At 37.4% G+C, this 17392-nt stretch overlaps 1 protein-coding gene across 2 annotated transcripts in view; it reads right to left on the bottom strand.

Moving 5' to 3' along the window:
- The window catches only part of dym (dymeclin), a 150687-nt gene that overhangs the window by 2413 nt on the left and 130882 nt on the right, over nt 1-17392 (bottom strand). For both annotated transcript variants that reach the window (XM_069187013.1, XM_015339502.2), the window contains 2 exons: nt 15375-15557; nt 13659-13772 (listed from right to left, as the gene is read on the bottom strand). In XM_069187013.1, coding sequence (XP_069043114.1) covers nt 13659-13772; nt 15375-15557 — 297 coding nt within the window. The remainder of the gene's footprint in view (nt 1-13658; nt 13773-15374; nt 15558-17392) is intronic.

The following is a 17392-nucleotide window of genomic DNA, read 5'->3' on the forward strand; positions in this document are numbered from 1 at the left end:
TTGGTGTTAAATGAGTAAACATGTTAATATGTAAAAAAAAGAAACTTACTTGACTTGTTTTTTTTTTTACAAAATACTTTCTTTCAAAATGTTTTAACATTAAACAACCAGTGTGAACCTACAACATGACTTTATGCCAGGTTAAAACCTAAGAGTGGAAAATGCAGGGTGGCAGAATTAAAAATAGGCATCTTTCTGTAGATGAACCTCTATCATGTTCTCCAACAAATAATTTAATCAACTTTAATTCTGATATCACAGTAATCCATCACAAGACAGTACTTGTTTTTGACCGACTACTTTAAGATGAATATCTGGAATCTACTGGAATCTTCCAGTATAGCTTTGTGGACAAAACATGTATGTTTAGAAGTCAGTCACTAGCAGTGTCTGGATCAGGTTTCATTTAACAAGATGTATCCAGCACCAACCACAGGGATACAAGCAAAAGATTATCTTATTAGTAAAATCTTCATCAACAGGCTGGTCAGAAACATGTTTTCTAAACAGAGATGACCACAGCTGGATTATTCTAGTCTGTAACTGTCTGCATGCACATCTAAAGGTATTGCAGTGTCTTATGTATGAAAGCAAAATGCAGAGAGATAAGACTGGCAAAACATGACCCAGGTAGAAAAATGAACAAAACAATATTCCTGTTGATGATTACATACACTTTACTTTGTCTAAAGTATTGTTAAAATATAATTTATTTGTATTTGTCAAATGTAATACAAAATCAAGAATGTTTTTCTCTTAAATGGAAAGTTTATAAAATTTTAGAAATTTTAAAAGCTTTTAGCTTTCACCACAACACACAATTTTATTTCTAGACATAACACCATGCACCACACAAAATATATGTTTTCTACTGTATTTTAATAATATAAGTAACTTTTAATGCTTTCGAGCTCTTTAATGGGACAGTATGATGCTCAACTGAGTAAGAAGCTATTTCAACACTCTGTCTTTGTCCTTTTAGAAGATGCCAAGGAAAGAAACTACTACAGTGTATTACTATAACCTGTGGTTGCAATATTACCATGCAGTTGCCACGTGATCTAGAAATTAAAAGACTGTATGTATGATTGTTATCAACAATCACTGTTACTATTTCCACCCACAGACAGATGGGTGTGTGGAGGCATGGAGATGTAGATCTTAAACTATGATCAATGACCTCTTCATTTGTTCAGAGCAGTAATTTGTTCATCAATTTCCCTGCGGGATTAATAAAGTATTATCTATCTAAAGGCAGGTGTGCCTTACTGATATTCCCAACTGATTGTGGAGCAGTTTTGCATTTGTCATCAGGCATAGCACAACCTTCAGTCCTAGACTTTTCACAGCATGTGTTGTACTATTAGAACACCCCTGTGAATGACCTTGGGTGGCTTAAGTTAATAATAAGTACTTAGATACTTAGAATCATTTGCAACATAACTGGTAAAGCTTTAACAGCTCTCAAAAAACTGTTGTGGTATCACAGCTGTTCATTTACACACCATTACCCATTGCATGTGGAAAATTAAGAAAATATTTTTCAGATCTCTTATTTAACCATTCAGTGTTGTCAAAGCTCCTTAAGTAAATATGTCTTGAACAAAGAAAATCAAAACAGCTGAAAAGGTAGTCTTGTGCTACAATAAATGCCTTCAAAATGAAGGATGTTTTTATCTCAGTATAGAACCATATATACTTGTACTTTCGTTCGTTGCTTGAGAAGCTACACTTCTTTTCTGTCTCAAGTGGCTACACTTCTGTTTCACGCTGACATCAGAGGCCATGTATCATCCCAGGCTTATAATTCACAACTCGGATAATTACTGTGATGTGCTATGTCTGTGATGAAGGAATCATTCCAAATAGAATTGTTAAAAAAAAACACTGCTTAACACATTAAGAAGTACTTTTATTCCAAAACTTTAAGCATCACACATTTAAATGAATTCATTTCTACTGCTTGCTCAGGCTAAGGCATGGAACAAAGACGTAAAAGGGTGATCTTTCCCCGCTACAAAGGATTGTGCCTGTTTCTGAAAAGAAGATAGATGTTCGGTGACCATGTCTGCCAGCTGCCTACAGTATGTCACCATCCAGGTACTGTCTCGGAGGAAAGTCATACTTCAGTGATTACTAAAGGAGATAAAAGACAAGCCCTTCTATTATTTATAAGTGCCTGGCTACGGCCAACAATATCCTGCCACAGACAGGCAGGATCAAAATAAGAAGACTAAGGGATGGCAAGTTTTTTTTCCTCTCCATCAATAATGGAGGAATATCTTATCATATTTCCACAGCCCTGAGTGTCAAGTGTTTCCCTTGTGTTGAGCCAACAGACCCACATCCACCTGCTGTAGTTTCTGTACTCCTAATTGACAATTTCTGCCGCAATGCATTTTTTTCTGCTTTTATGTCTTTTAATCGTATTGAAGTCCGTCTCTTTAAGATGGTGCTCACACCCATGTATGAATTTGACCATGCAAACTTTTCAAGATTCTGCATAGTGGGTTTTCTACAGTTTCAGAATGAGGAAAAAAAGTATTATGCTAAAGTGGAGCTTTTTCTATGTTTTTGAAAAACTTAACTCAAATAATCAAATGATGATCACCAAGTGGAAATTGGAAGACAGTAGGTTTATAGCTTTATAATTGCTTTCACATGAAGCATTACAGTGCTTCCTAAATTTGCCAGTTATACAATATTCAATATTTGTCTTCAGTAAATTTGCTTTCACAATGGCCTGAAATCAACAGTTGCAATTTTTTGTGAAGTAACCCTTGACTATGTTCACTTCCCTGGTGTTTTGACTCATGAAATGAGTGTTTCACATTTGGCTGCAAATACTGAAAGATAAAGTGATGAAATCTGAAATATGTTAAAATTTCACATTGAGTAGATTATCTGAATATTATTTTTCCTTATTAGGCTATAGCTCTGTTACTAACATATTTGATTAGCAAATACTTTGTATTAAATCATCATTAAAGATTACACTGGCAAAGCCTTTCAGAAATTAAATCATTGTTTTGATGAGTTCTAGTCAGTTACCACATAATGTGTATAGTATGTATCATACACACATACTCTATATATATATAATGTAGTAATTATTTATATATTTAGGAATAGTGTTTGGTCCCAGAATATTGTCATTATCACTTTCCTGACACTTGGACTTGACTTGAATGTTCCTGGTGCCGTTTACACTTTGGCACCTCTTTTCAGCTCAATCGGGGTGCTCTCCACGGCTAGTACTTCAGTGGGGATAATAAGGTTCACATGGCAGTGAAGGGCTGGCTCTGAGTCCCAGGCAACATCTTATTGTCATGAAGGAGTGGTGGCAGAAAGGCGTGGAAGTGCTCAGAATAGACAGATCAAGAGCAGTTGAACAATTCACAAATTCCCTTGACTTCTTAGTATACAGTACATTGTGCTTTAACACCTGAACACTAAGGAAACGTGTTTTCATTAGGTGGTATATGCCCTTGGCACTTGTTGTTCAGGATCGCAAACCTATTAGTCAAGACTGCTCCTCAGAGATCAGTGCCTGTGTGCCTGTGTGTGGGACTGTGTTCTGTTGCTGGACTTCCTCCAGGGTCACCCCACAAAGACAGGCGGACAGACTGTTCTCAGCCTCATGCTTTATGTGTCGAGTGCCTGGCCAGATACTGTAGCTACTTTCAGGACTCTTCATTCTTACTCTGCCTTTAAAGGAAGTTTGCTCAGACAGACAGGGTGGAATGATGTTTACTGGAGTTAAAAAAAAGAAATCCTGCCTGGTTGAGATAGCATCTCCCTTGCAAGCCCTGTCTACACGGAAATGCAGCCTGTGCTTTACAAACTGCTCTGTACTTTGTTGCTTTAACAAGATGCTATGCTCAACGTGATACCCTGGTAGATAATGATACACCCTTGATTAACCACTGTGGAATGGGCAAGAACTATAAATGATTATGGGAAGAATACAGGACCTTCCTTAAGTAGATACCATGATATGAAATAAATATAAATTTAAGAATCCTATTGAACGTTCAACCTGAAATACAGAAAAGAGACCTCTTATGATTTACAGCATAGGGAAGTTGTGGCTAGTGATGGTACTGATCAGTTTTCTTTGATCAGACATACAGTATAATGGAACAGACGTGCACCCTTATTTCAGATTAGCTTAGACTTTGAATCACTCTATCTGTTCAACGCCATGGTACTGTATGAGAACACCCTTTTTTTGGTAGAAAACAACAGCTGAGGAATGAGGTGAATAAATGTGTCTGAAGAGCTGAATGACTCCTGTTCAGATACTTTAATAAAGGCCAATCTAAATTATTGTGGAGGACTATTCCTAATCACCTTATGTCAAAACACTTAATAATCAGTGCAACAGAAAGCCCTTAATTTTATTTTCACCACTTTTCCTAGCAAATGTTCTAAAACAATTCCAGGAGGTATAACCCCTCTCTGATCTGTCTGTTCAGAAATGGGGTCCAATTAATAGAGCTACTATCAGTTTGTCTGACAAAATAAGAACCAATTTGAGCTTTTCTGTTTTCAAAGAAAAATAAGTGAAAAGTCGTAGTTGATGTATTTTTTTTGTCAATTAGCAAAAGCGGAAGGAAAAATATTCCTGTTTGTTCTGAGGCTGGTCTTGAACATGTTATCTCTTCCGTTTCCTTCAACAGACATTTACACAAAAAAGAGCTAATAATTACACTGAGACAGAGGAACAGAGACAAGAGACAGACATACTGTCCCCAATCATTAACTGTGAGATCAGACTGACCAGCCACTGTTATCAGGGTTTAGTTTGGACTCACTGACTTGAAACACTACGCATCCAAAAGCTAACTGAGGCCTCTGATCTTTGCGTCCTGTGATACAAATCCTCTTCCCCTGTTTATCAGTCTCTTTTACCAAGAAAAACAAACAAACTCCTCTTCTCTCTGCAGAATTACTGCAGCCAAGTTCTTCAAATGCGACAATCTTCTATATGCCATTTTTGAAAAGAAAAAAAGGGTGGTGACCTAGGTCTGTGATAGATGCCTCAGACATTCAGTAGGAAGCCTGCAAGAGGAAGCCTTTTAGCTTTTTTTTAATTTGCGATGACTGAAAAAGATATGAGGGCAAATGAAGGCACAAGTATGTGAAAAAAAGTTATAAAAGCTACATCATTGAAATACATGAGAACGGAGTCTTGATCCCATCAATCCCTTTGTAGACTTGGAACCTTTTAATAGGCTTTATGGTGTATTATGGTGACAGCAGGAGAAAATGCTGATTTCTAATTAATCAGAATTATGGGAAGATGTCTGGATTTTTACCTTGGCATAACATCAAGTCTGAAGTACCTGCATGTAAACATACGCCACACCTCCAAAGAGGAGTGCGTGAGAAAAGGAACTATTTTATCTAACAAAAGGACATTTTTAAATTTCAATCATTAAATTATTTTTTAAAACACACAAACCAATCTGATACTTTTATCTTGTGTCCAATGATCCAGTACTTAAGATTGCTGCAACACAACAATGTGCTTTGTCATAGATATAGTATCTATAATATGACACTGGAATGAAGTATGAAGCATACTGAAACACTAGCACTCCCTGGATATACTCCCAAAGCTCCAGCATCTCTTCCCTCTAAGTTACCATCAGTTACTTCTATAACAAGACTGAAAAGATACTGTAAAATATATTTTATTTCTGAATTCACTCACCATTTCACGTCCAGTAAAATGTAACTTTTTAACATAATGGTTAGTCAACTTTGTCATTAGGAACTATTGGCTGGGCTGTTGCATGGTTTACACTTAAGCACTAACAGCATTAAACTTCAAATAGAGTGTTAAAAATAAACTATTTGATTGGTCCTAGTCAACTAGAAAATTGTTGGAATGCAGTCTGTAATTGTGTAATACCTAGGATTTACCCCAAGGTCTCATTTCCAAAACCAGAATTTTTATTTTTGCGTCAGGAAATATAATAAAATTAATTTTTCAAACATTTCCCAAGAGGGAATATCCCTGGAATACCATACATGTAGAACTATGAAAATACATGTGTGAAATCCAGTACCACAGCTGCAGTAGGGCAGAGATAAAAAAAATAGACCTTCTCCTTTCCTTCATCATGTAATGTAATGCTCTCTGCTGGCTCTGCCCTCCCCCAGCCTTCAGGTGTACCTGTGCCTCAGTGCCTGCATGAGTGCCGCAATGATGATGCCAGTCATGCTCTCGTGTCACACTTCGCCTCCTCAATCATTCCTGCATGAGCTGGCTGCAGAGAATTAACAAGGCTGAGACCCTGCTAGTGCAATATCAGCCATAGTGGTTAACAAGCACCTTTGTCCCTGGCCTGCAAGCCTTAAACACGCAGAAGGGGTCACAATATTAACCAAGGGCCTAGGCTGTCCAAAGTAATAAAAGAGAGATGAAGGTGGAACTAAAAAAAAATAACCTTTTATTGCCAAAATTGTTCTGTAGTATTATTTGATTTTTCAGTCCTAGTTGTCGGGCCAGCTCCATGGGTACTGTGCGTACAACAGCACCTCCAATGATTGTGATCGTATTCCTATTCAGCAAGTGTGACTGCATTTTTATTTCATGATTGTTTGTGAAATTACCACAGAATTGCGCAAACACAGAGCTAAATAACTATTATATATTTGGTCCTGGACGCTCTGACTGTTAATTAAGATTCAGCTGATAGGTTGTTCAACGACCTACAGTATCATAATGAAATCGTAATCATAAGTAACTGACATTGGATCCACAAATGTGGCCATACAGGATGGCTGTTGTCAACTAGCAAACTGAGCAGGAGAGATATAAAGTATATATGCACTATTTCGGAAAAGGATAAATTTGTACCCTGCCCTACAGGAAAACTGCCAAACCACAATATCTGCATTAAATTTGACTTTAGCCCTGAGAAAAACTCAGTGAACCTTCCAGCAAAACAACAAACAAGCAAAACCTGTGTAATGATAAGATCTGCAAAGAAAACTAAATGCATCTCAGTGCTTCACATTCATGGAGAATCTGTTTCTCACAATGCTGAAGACACCATAAATAACTGAATTAACAGGAGAACACAGCAAAGGGACACAATTTCACTAACAACAGTATGAAACCTCATTAATGGCAAGAAATGCTTTTCTCTGTCTTACCATTAAAGAAGGTAACGGAGTGGGGTCAGAGAGGTGGTACTGGGAATACAATTTAAGATGAGAGCCCCCAATTTTTTAAAAAACTTAAATGCTGGGCAAAAGCTCTGAGAACCCATGAAAACAAGCCTTTCTCTAACCCAACTTTTACATAATATTTGTGCAGCTATAAAGCCAAGAGAAATAAGAGGAGTAACACACTGTAATATAATCTGTATCCGAACTGTGACAAAACACAAAAAAATGAACGTATCCTTACAAACAAGATATGTTTTACGATTGCTTGAAATAGAACGCACAGGGATCCGTGCTCCTGTGAGCCATAGGAGGGTCACCCAAAGAATGATGGAACGGGAAGGCTTACTTTTTAAGCAAGCCTCTCTGCTGAGGAGCCAGACAGTCTATTGCTTATCACTACAGAGCAAGGCAGTGTTGGCCAAACAAAAAATTCCAGAAAGCTGTTGCTAAAAATCGTTGAGCCTGATAGCCAGAGTAACAACACAGTCCTGTCTCTGTTGATATTCAAATTGAGAAAAGAAAAAAAATCTGCTGCTGGCAGCCAGGCTGGCTGGACTGGGGTGGTGCCATTGTCTGCAGGCCTTACGGTAGGCCTGGGGGATAACTGACAGACAAAATAGGGCGCAGTCTGGACATTAGCGCCGGTGAACAAAACCATGCCTAATACACACAGACAGTTGTCAACTAAAGCATTTCTTATATATCTTTTAACCATATAGTTGTGGGATGAATTTAGTTTATCATCAACACTCTTTGTTTTTTGCTGTGTTTTCTGGATTCAGATTGGAAAAAAATAAAGCATAGATTTTTCTCTCTTCTCTACATAAAGAAAGTTGCCCCACTCAACAAACACCAATTAAAATTATTAGGAACCTCAATGAACAAAGTGTTGGGCCTCTAGAAAGCAATTAGAACAGCTTGAAAATGATGTGATACATAGTTCACAGGGTTCTTAAATGTACAGAGATTATCTCATTCTTAAATCAGGATACTACTCATTTCAGACAACGAAGAGGGTAATGTGTAAGACTGCACGCAACATTCCAGTACTTCAATAAGTACAGAGTAGGACAGAGATCTGGGGCGTGTTCTGCCCATAGAATGTGAACATGCTTCTTAAGCCAGTCATGTATGAGGGTGTCTGCTCATTTGACCAGGAGTTCCTATCATTTTGGCCAGTGATTGTATGTAAGCACACAATAACTATTACCAGACACAGAACAAAAGTCTAACTTGCATCTCTGAGAGATTCAGATACAAAAGTCTTGATCCTCCTGAATGAATGCATTTATGAATTAACTACTGAGATCAAGGTAGGCGATCAAAATGTAGTGCAATTAAGGTAAAAAAATACTCTTAATTCGAATGTAAAATTAACTTAAGTAAAAAAGAAAAACATTGAAATTATTTTAACATTATTCTGATATTGTATCATAGCTTTAATCATGTATGCAGAAATGTGCACGCAAATTACATCATAAACAACTGGTATATAATGAAAAAAATGTCCAAATATCTGAGCCTTCTGACACCGATGTTATCTACAGTGGAGTTGCCCTCTCCTGAACGTTACAGTGAACAAAACTGAAGGACAGCTGAAACAAGGGGGAAAATGGCGCCTCAGGGAACATCAGCAGGCAGGTTTCTAAAGGGGACGTTGGGGGCATTAAGAGGGCTGTGCAGAGAGATAGATGCACTTAGACAGCAATACTCATTCTGTTCCTTATTTCACAAAAATATTTCAACTACAGAGTATTGATCAGAGGCCATAACACAAAGCAGCGCTACAAGCACAAAATACGTAGTGTTTGGCTATATCTCTAATAAGGAACAACAGGTTAATTCCATGCAAAAAAGAGAAGAAAGAAAACAACATTTCGGCCATGGAGCCTTCTTCGCCGAAACGTTGTGCTTTCTTTCTTTCTTTGTGCTTTCAGCATGGAATAAACCTATTACTTGTTCCTTTGCAGTCTAAGCATGCTGACGCAGCTACCCACCTGAACTACTACACCTCAGATATCCAATTTTTGGCTTGATAAGAATCTAAGCGTGATTATAAACGAGGAGGCCTTTCGGTCCATGTGGCCAGGTTGTAGTTAGCAGTTAATTGATCCAAGGATCTCAGCCAGTCACTTCTTGGCATAAACCAGGTTATCAGCTTCACAACATGGCCGGGTAGCTTGTTCCATACTCCCACAACCCTAATAAGTCCCAATTTAAATACTAAGTCACAGCAACATACAGTAGATGTTCATAGTTTGGTTAACATATTGCAGACGAGACAGCTCCACACTCAAAACCCCTATTCCCAAGGTGTACCTAGTGTCACATGTCTCTTTTTGGCTGTCCGGATCTTGCAGTTACCTTTACAGTACCTTCTTTTGTTTCCGAGTTGCTTTGGACACTGCGGCTTTCCAAAAGCATTTAACATGGAAAATGTTTATTTATTTAAAATCTACATTTATACTGATGTTTAGTCTTACTCCTGCATGTGGCCACAAAGTTGTTTTGCATTTAATTTGCATTATCTCATTTCCTGTCATTCTACCGAATGGCTGACCAACCCGGGTCCAGGAATTCCAGTCCAACAGGTCTTATAGATCAGCCATAAAGACCTACAAGATTTTTGTTAACTGTTTCAATTCAGAAATGACATGTGGTCCTTCTGAGTAGTGGTTACCATTATAACATGTATGCTATTACATACAAGAGTATTACAAACTTAATTTCAAAAACATTATAGTGTTTAGTGTCCTTGCAACATTATTTTCACTGTTTTCAGCACTGCGAAATTGTAAAAAGAAATACAGTTAGAAAGAAAAAAAAGATGCAGCTCTGTACTTGTGTATTTTTATCTATACAGTAGGTACTTATATCACAGACATGTTAGGCTATTTACCCTAAAAATTGCAACCCCCCCTGAAACACCGAATTGGTTGCACAATAGCAACCAATCCACTTCCAGAACTGATAGCATGGGTTTCCACCGAAGTTTTAGCAATTCCTTTAATTGTCCACCAATGAGTTAATACTAATTTTACAAAGATAAACTCATTATAGCTATCTCCCTTTTACAGATATGACCAAATTAGCAATTGTGACAGATGAATGAGGCAACTGCAAGAACGAACCCAGTTTAAACAACCAATACACTTGTCAGCACAGTCACTGACTTCTTTCTATGTTGCATCGTCCCGGGCAAAAAGGCTCATTCAAGCAAGAAGAAAAAAAAACGGAGTTACTAAACTGCTCTTCCATCAATGTCAGAAATCAGGGTCTTCTCAGCATGTTAACAAGTTAGAGGACAACCCAAACAAACCTGATTAAGCAACCAAATTAAAAGGACACCCTTTTTGGTTATCTGAACATCCTACCTAATACAACTTGTGTATGCCAACACTTGCTTGTGTTTAATGAATGCTACATACTGTATCAGGGGAAGATCTTGTCATCTTTATTCTGTTCCACCCAAGTCATTGTTTTGACTAATACCTCATCATTTAAGTGACCTTAAGCAACTGCGTCAATTTAGCCTCTTATTTGACCTTTGGTTAGTTAAGGTCTGCTAAGCTCACAGTTCAACAATGGAAATGAAATGACAAGCTTGTCTTTCCTTTATACATTTGTTAGTGCTTGAAAGTTTGACCGTGACCTTGACTCAGATTGGTTCTGAGAAAATGTTTTCTGCAATGTGATACCAGGACCCTCTTAAGGGAATCCTGTCCCAGTGAGCTAATGTCCTTAGCCTGGGCTAGCACTTGTGATGCTTGGATCCCAGGCTTAACCACCAACTGAAGAGGGCAACTTTACTAGCAGAGCCACCTGGGAGTTTAGACAGCAGCCCTTTTATGATAAATTAATACTTCTTTTACAGAAGGCAAATAAAAAATTACCACAACAGTGGGTCATGAATAATGCTTGGAGCCCGCTGGTGACTACGGATGCATAGATTTTGACTTTGATTTATTGTAAGCTCTCCAACTCAGGGGGCAGAAGCAGAATGTTGTAGAAGCCAACCTATTCCCATGATTTCATGTTAATGAAGCCATTTTCTCCCCCTCCTGATTTTATCAAAGGAGTGATTTACTACACGTTCCTTTGCCTTGGTTCCCTGTAAATCTAATAATGTACACATATTTATATGTTATATAAAAAGGCCATGCTTCACATGGTCTAGGTAGCTATTAATACTAATGAAAATGTTGCCATCTTTAATTACCCTTAATCTTATCCAAGCTTTCATTATCCAGCACAGGTATTCCAGAAATAAGATATTGCAGGCTACTTAACCTGATCACTGCACCCTTAATTACTGAAATGCCTCTGTAACATACAACACCAAAGACTATTATTCTGTGAATTATATGCAGTTTCTGTCTCCAACTGGCTGTTCTGCATTAAAGCTGTAATCAATAGTGGTAAGACTGAATGTCACTGTATTTCTTAATTAAGGTGGAGATGACTGAGGAAGAAAAGCATAACTTTCTGCCACTGGACTTAGTTTTTTCACTTTTGTATCGTTTAGCATTTGCTTCACAAATATAATTTCTGTCAAGGGATCCCCCTTTTCTAATTAATTAAAAGAAAGATAGTGACAAATTCAATAGGCTACTGTATGAATGCCCCAATTTAAAACAGCAATAAACTTTTCAGCACAAAGAGTGACTATATGTTTTTCTATGCAGCATCACCATTTCTCTACTTCTTGTTCACCAAATGCATCCTACAAGCTGCAGTGAAAACAACTGGCTACACATTAAAATTGAAGTCTCTATCCTAAACCGAGTTCAGAAAATGGGTTGATTCAACACATCTTAAATGGCAGGTAGATCCTCTTACAAGGCTTTTGGGAAAACCAGTGATGCAAATTGCATTTCAAAGGCAGAAGAAAACACAGTTAAAAGGTTACAAAACCAAACCCACTTAACTTTCTAACAGCCACCATAACAGTAATGAGTTTTCTTTTAGCTTGCTACATTTCTTGCTAAACTCAACAATCAAAGAGAAATAAGACACTATGTGTTTTTCTGAATTTTTAATGACAAATGATCATGAAAGCCCTGAAAAAGGATAAAAGAAACAGTTTTATGCTATAGCCAAAGTAACACTCAGATATGCCAAATGATAGTTCTTGATTACAGAGTGAGCACAAGCCTGAGGAGAACATTGGTCTCCCCCTAACAGAACAATATAATTTCCATTTGAAAAAAGAACAGGCTGGAAAACACCCTCTCAATGAACTGGAAACATGTTGATGGAGGAAGAACTAAAACAAATACAGGGAAGGTAATGAACAGAGGTTTTATTTAATATAACACAACAAACAACAAACTCACTGTGCCCATTTAAAGTTGAAGTCAGCTTCAACCAAAAAAAGTAACATATTTCTGCAATTAATCTTAAGATATTAAAAAACTAATTTACTGATAACTGATTTCTTTATCTGAAAACATGAATTATATCGTTGTTTCTGGAGGTTTGAAACTAGTGTAAATGGAATGCAACAATGTGAAAAGCTTTTAATTTTGTGCCTAAAGTATTTTTAGTATATACATACAGTACTGTCTATACTTTTGCATAGCATTTTGCATGATTTTCCTAATTGCACTCACTGCCTTTCCTTCATTTACCTTGTTTACCTTTCCTTTTTAATTGACCAAATATATTTTAATTATTTCAGCTGTTACAATCAAGTATTTTGAAAAGTCAGATCAATGTGCATCAAAGATTGATAAATGACAAGCTTGGTTTCTTCTCACCCAAACTAAGATAATTAATAACAATTAAATACATATTATTCAACTGTTATTCAACAAGAAAACACATAGTTTTAATGTTTGTATGTGAGGCCTATGTTATTTTCCTTCTCATTGTGGTGAAGAACCACGTTCTTCTAACAAGGTAGTTTTGTGTTATCTTATTATAATAGTATGCAGCTACAAACAGTTGAGATCTTTCTTCAAGTTTTACATACACCTAATCCATTTGTGTTAGATGGGTTGAATGGCCTTCTCATGTTTGTAATGTTCATGTTCGTATCACTAATACATTCTTTTAAAGTTCCTTTCATTTATGAGAGGTATATTCTATCTTTAATACACTGGAAATGTTATCATGGCTAAGGTCCACCGAAAGATGAATCATATAATCGGACATTATGCAGTTAATGAAGTTTCTTCAATCACCTGATCTGAAGTCCCCCCAAAAAGTAATTACATGAAGACATACATACAGTCCCTGATGAAGTAGTACTCTTTGTCGGATTTTACGACTTGAGGCCAGTTGCACAAAGTGAGTTAAGTTAAATTCTCCCTTAAGTGTTCTTTAGTTTCAGAAGACAATACAGAGTCCCTTAGCACACTGAAGTCAATATCATAGCCTGGGGAAAATCAAATATTTAGCACTTAAAATGCTTCCAGCAATAAAGACCAGGCCAGTTTTAGATGTTCATGAGCTTTCCCACAACGTCTTACCTTGAGCCGATCTTTGGGCAGAGCCACAGCTCCTTGCTTGATGACCTCTTGGACACGTTCCACAGATAGGTCAGACCCGGCCTGCTCCAGCCGTGCGCTGAAGAAGCCAATCACCTGCGGGATTAAGACGTGTCATCACCAGCGGTGCAGCCACGTTCACAAGGCACTTGGCACCATCTCTTTTTTAGCCCAAATTCCACAAAGCTCTTTTTTAACACTTTTGGTTCTGAGAATTAGCGAATCTCTGACATTTTCATTTTACCAAAAGTGAGAAAAAGAGGTGGGCAAAAATAAGTGCAGAGTAACATGATCTTGTTAAGGCTCACTATTATTTGTAGCTATAGTAGTTTTTATTGGAGTTGTGTATCTTTGTCTAGTCTTTTTAGTTGTTCTTGCAATGAAAAGTGCTGAAAATATTTTGTGTTGCAAAATCTGCCTATTTTACTAAGATGGAGTGGAGTTAAGGCATCATGAACTTAGAAATGCATGAGGTGAAAAAAATAATGAACACCAATCTGTAAAGCACAGAAACTATGAAATGCATTTCCACTTCCCCAGTGAAATGATACTAGCTGAAGGCATGTAAAATTCATGACTTGTTCGCTACTGTGTGGTTTTAAGTGTAAGCAGAAACATATGGGATGATTTAATGACAGGATTTTATGCTGCTTCTTAAAATTCAGGGTAGAAAACAGAAAACTCATATCAAAAACTCCCAGGACACAGCTAACCCTGGTAACCTCCCCTGCTAAGGACAGAAAATACAATTTCTGTGATATTATTTTATTTAAAAACATACCCAGATCATACATTTTAAATGTAGTTCAGCATAGTTATAGTACACCTCTATTTATACAATATTGTAAGGAATTGTTGGAAATTTCCAAGTATTAATTTGATTTTAGTTTCCCACACTAAAAGCAAGTGCATTCAATCCAAAACAAAGTTGTGAAAGCTCTGTGTGTTTCTCCTACGGAATACTCCAGCACATTAAACACCACTGATCTTGTGTTATTAAAAACAGACATATACAGACATCTAAAGGCATGTAAATCTCAGCAGTGCAGCATAAAATGTATAATACAGGGAGACTCTGAATGGTTCATGAAGCTAAATGCTTCACTCAGAGCTATAGAATAAACCAACAGGCTGCAGTGAAGACGAGTTACCAGGGTTTGGGACGCTACTGGGTGGGTGATATCTGGTTGGGGTGTCCTTGGGTTGCTATCCATCAGTTCCTCTGTGGCCATGGGCCTGTGAGCTTGTGTTCTGCTCAGTGAGATCTGTACCAGTGCTCGGTTTGGCAATATATGCAAACTCTATTGTTTGTGCTGTGGGGTTTGCCATATGAAAAAGAAACAGGTGTCTTTGCTAGACAGCAGCTACTTGAAGATCTCATCCAGATGTTTCTTGAAAGAAGCCTTCAACAACACAGTAGCTTGTTCTATACTAACACCACCCTTTGAGTAAAAGTGCCTCCTGTTCTCGGAGTTAAATGGAATTCCACAAAGTTTCTATCCATTGGTTCGTGTCTGTGTTGTTTCTGAAGTTCATAAAGTTGATATTGTTCATGCCTTTGAGGAGGATTAATACACCACTAGTCATTCTAATGCGGTCTAGTGGTTGAGAAATGTATGCTGGATGGTAAATAAAAGGTGGAATATGTCTCCCTGTCCTCCACTTCCTACAAATACCAAACCCTCTCATTCTACTTACCACGTCTAGATTCTGCATGATGTCTTGGAAGGAAGGGTGACTTCTAAACTGTTCAAAGAGCTCCCTCTTATACAGCAAGGCATAGACCAGGTTAGGGTTGTGGTGCAGGGAGTTGGCTAGGCAGGAGTTGATTATCTCCAGCATCATGCGGATCACCTCTTCGATCACATTTAGATCTTGTGCCTGCAAGGGACAGAGAGATGCATAGTTGAGACGACTAGACACAAACATTCGATCAAAATAACCTTTTCTTCTTCTCTCTGGGAACGTTTCCCTTCCATAAGCATCTATTCTATGTGTGTAAACTGCTCATTTTAAATAAAAGATTAGATGATCTGACGATATCTCAGTTAAAAAAGGCAATTAAATTGAGATCAGTTTAAAAAAAGGACAGAGAAAATCATGAGCACAATACAGGGTCTATTTTATTCAGCTTTCTTTGCTACTTATTTTACTATAATTTTAAATGATATTTTATTGTTGCTATAGAACTGCTATTCTTTCTTACACTATATACTTTCATACAGTGGAATGCACTAACACAAGGACTTTTCTGCAACTCCTGGAGTGTCTCTGAGCTCCATCAGTATCTTGACTTACATTTAGTTGGCTGCTATCACCCTGCGTAGCAGAATGGCACCATCTTAAGAGGGGAGTTTCAGAATGTTGTCGAGCAGATAAAACATTTTTGTTACACTGAAGGTATTATTTTGTCAGTATCTGCCTCAGACAGCACACCCTTGAGTTCAAGGCGTCAGAAGCAATACAGTGAGGGTCATAAAAGCTCAGTAGTAAACACTTCTATCAGTGTCCTGTTCTTTTTTAGATAATTCTCAGTGTAGGATACTTTACTCAGCTTTCCTGATCCAGTAGGTTTAGGCACTGATATTTGTAGTTTATACATGACTCACTGGGAACACTAAAATGAGTAAATGAACAATGAATAAATGTGATCAACAATATGCATTGTCTAATTTATGGTTTAGTAACTGAATTCTAAACTTGCTTAGATCACTACTGTACTGTTTAGGTCTATGTTACACCAAAACACCAACCCACTTACATGTAGCAGCACACACAGTTAACAGGGTTTTAAAATCAACAGCACCTCTATATTTTCTGAATTAATTCTGAATTAATTCATTGAAAATATATTGACTAAATAAAAAGTGTTGGGTCTAGTCATTCTAATTGAATAGTTGCTTTATTTGTAGGTTTGTACTCTTCATTTACAAAGTGTGACTGAACACTGAGTCTTTAAAACTGGCCAATAAAAGTCACTGAGTTTTTATGTCAGTTCTGTCTAAATTGCTATGGCCAGTATAAGTGACCTTTTCCATTTAGCCTCTGATTCCAAGGCATCTCTCAGGAACTCTCAATGATATATACAAGAATTTGCTCTGTGAATGAACATATTTTGTGATCACTGGCAGGCATTTCTCCCCATGAATTCAAAGATGCAGCCCACAAAAGGTTTAGAAGGAAGATGTTAACACAGGTAAAACCACAAGACATGCAGTTTTCCCTTAAATCAGTAATCAGTACATCAGTACCCCCCCCAAATGAATTCCCAAGTAAAGCTAAATAAAAAACCTGAGGCTGAATCAAAATGTTTTGTCTTTACATGTTAAAACAGTCACTAATAGAGAGAGTTGTATATTAATCCTATGGAAATTCCCTCTTTATAATATCGAAGTGTTTAGCATTTTCTTTGTTTAAACCAATAGATGGAGGATCTTGAGCAGTTCACCCAGCAAAAGGCCATGTTTACACTGGTTCTAGATTCTGGTTAGAAGCCAGCCAGCAGTTTTTGTGGAAGGGAGGAATAGACTTGGTATGTATTTGGTATTTTCCTATACCAACGTTGCTCTTGAATCATGGTATTATTAGGTTTAATGAAGAGAAGAAGCAGACAAGGTGACAATACAAAGGTCACGGAAAACACTTGTGTGTCATCTTTCCAGTTTTACAGACAGGCTAAATTGGTACTATCCAGATAGTATTTACATGTATACACA

The sequence above is a fragment of the Lepisosteus oculatus genome, chromosome 3 (assembly GCF_040954835.1).
Source record: "Lepisosteus oculatus isolate fLepOcu1 chromosome 3, fLepOcu1.hap2, whole genome shotgun sequence".
Lineage (NCBI taxonomy): Eukaryota > Metazoa > Chordata > Actinopteri > Semionotiformes > Lepisosteidae > Lepisosteus > Lepisosteus oculatus.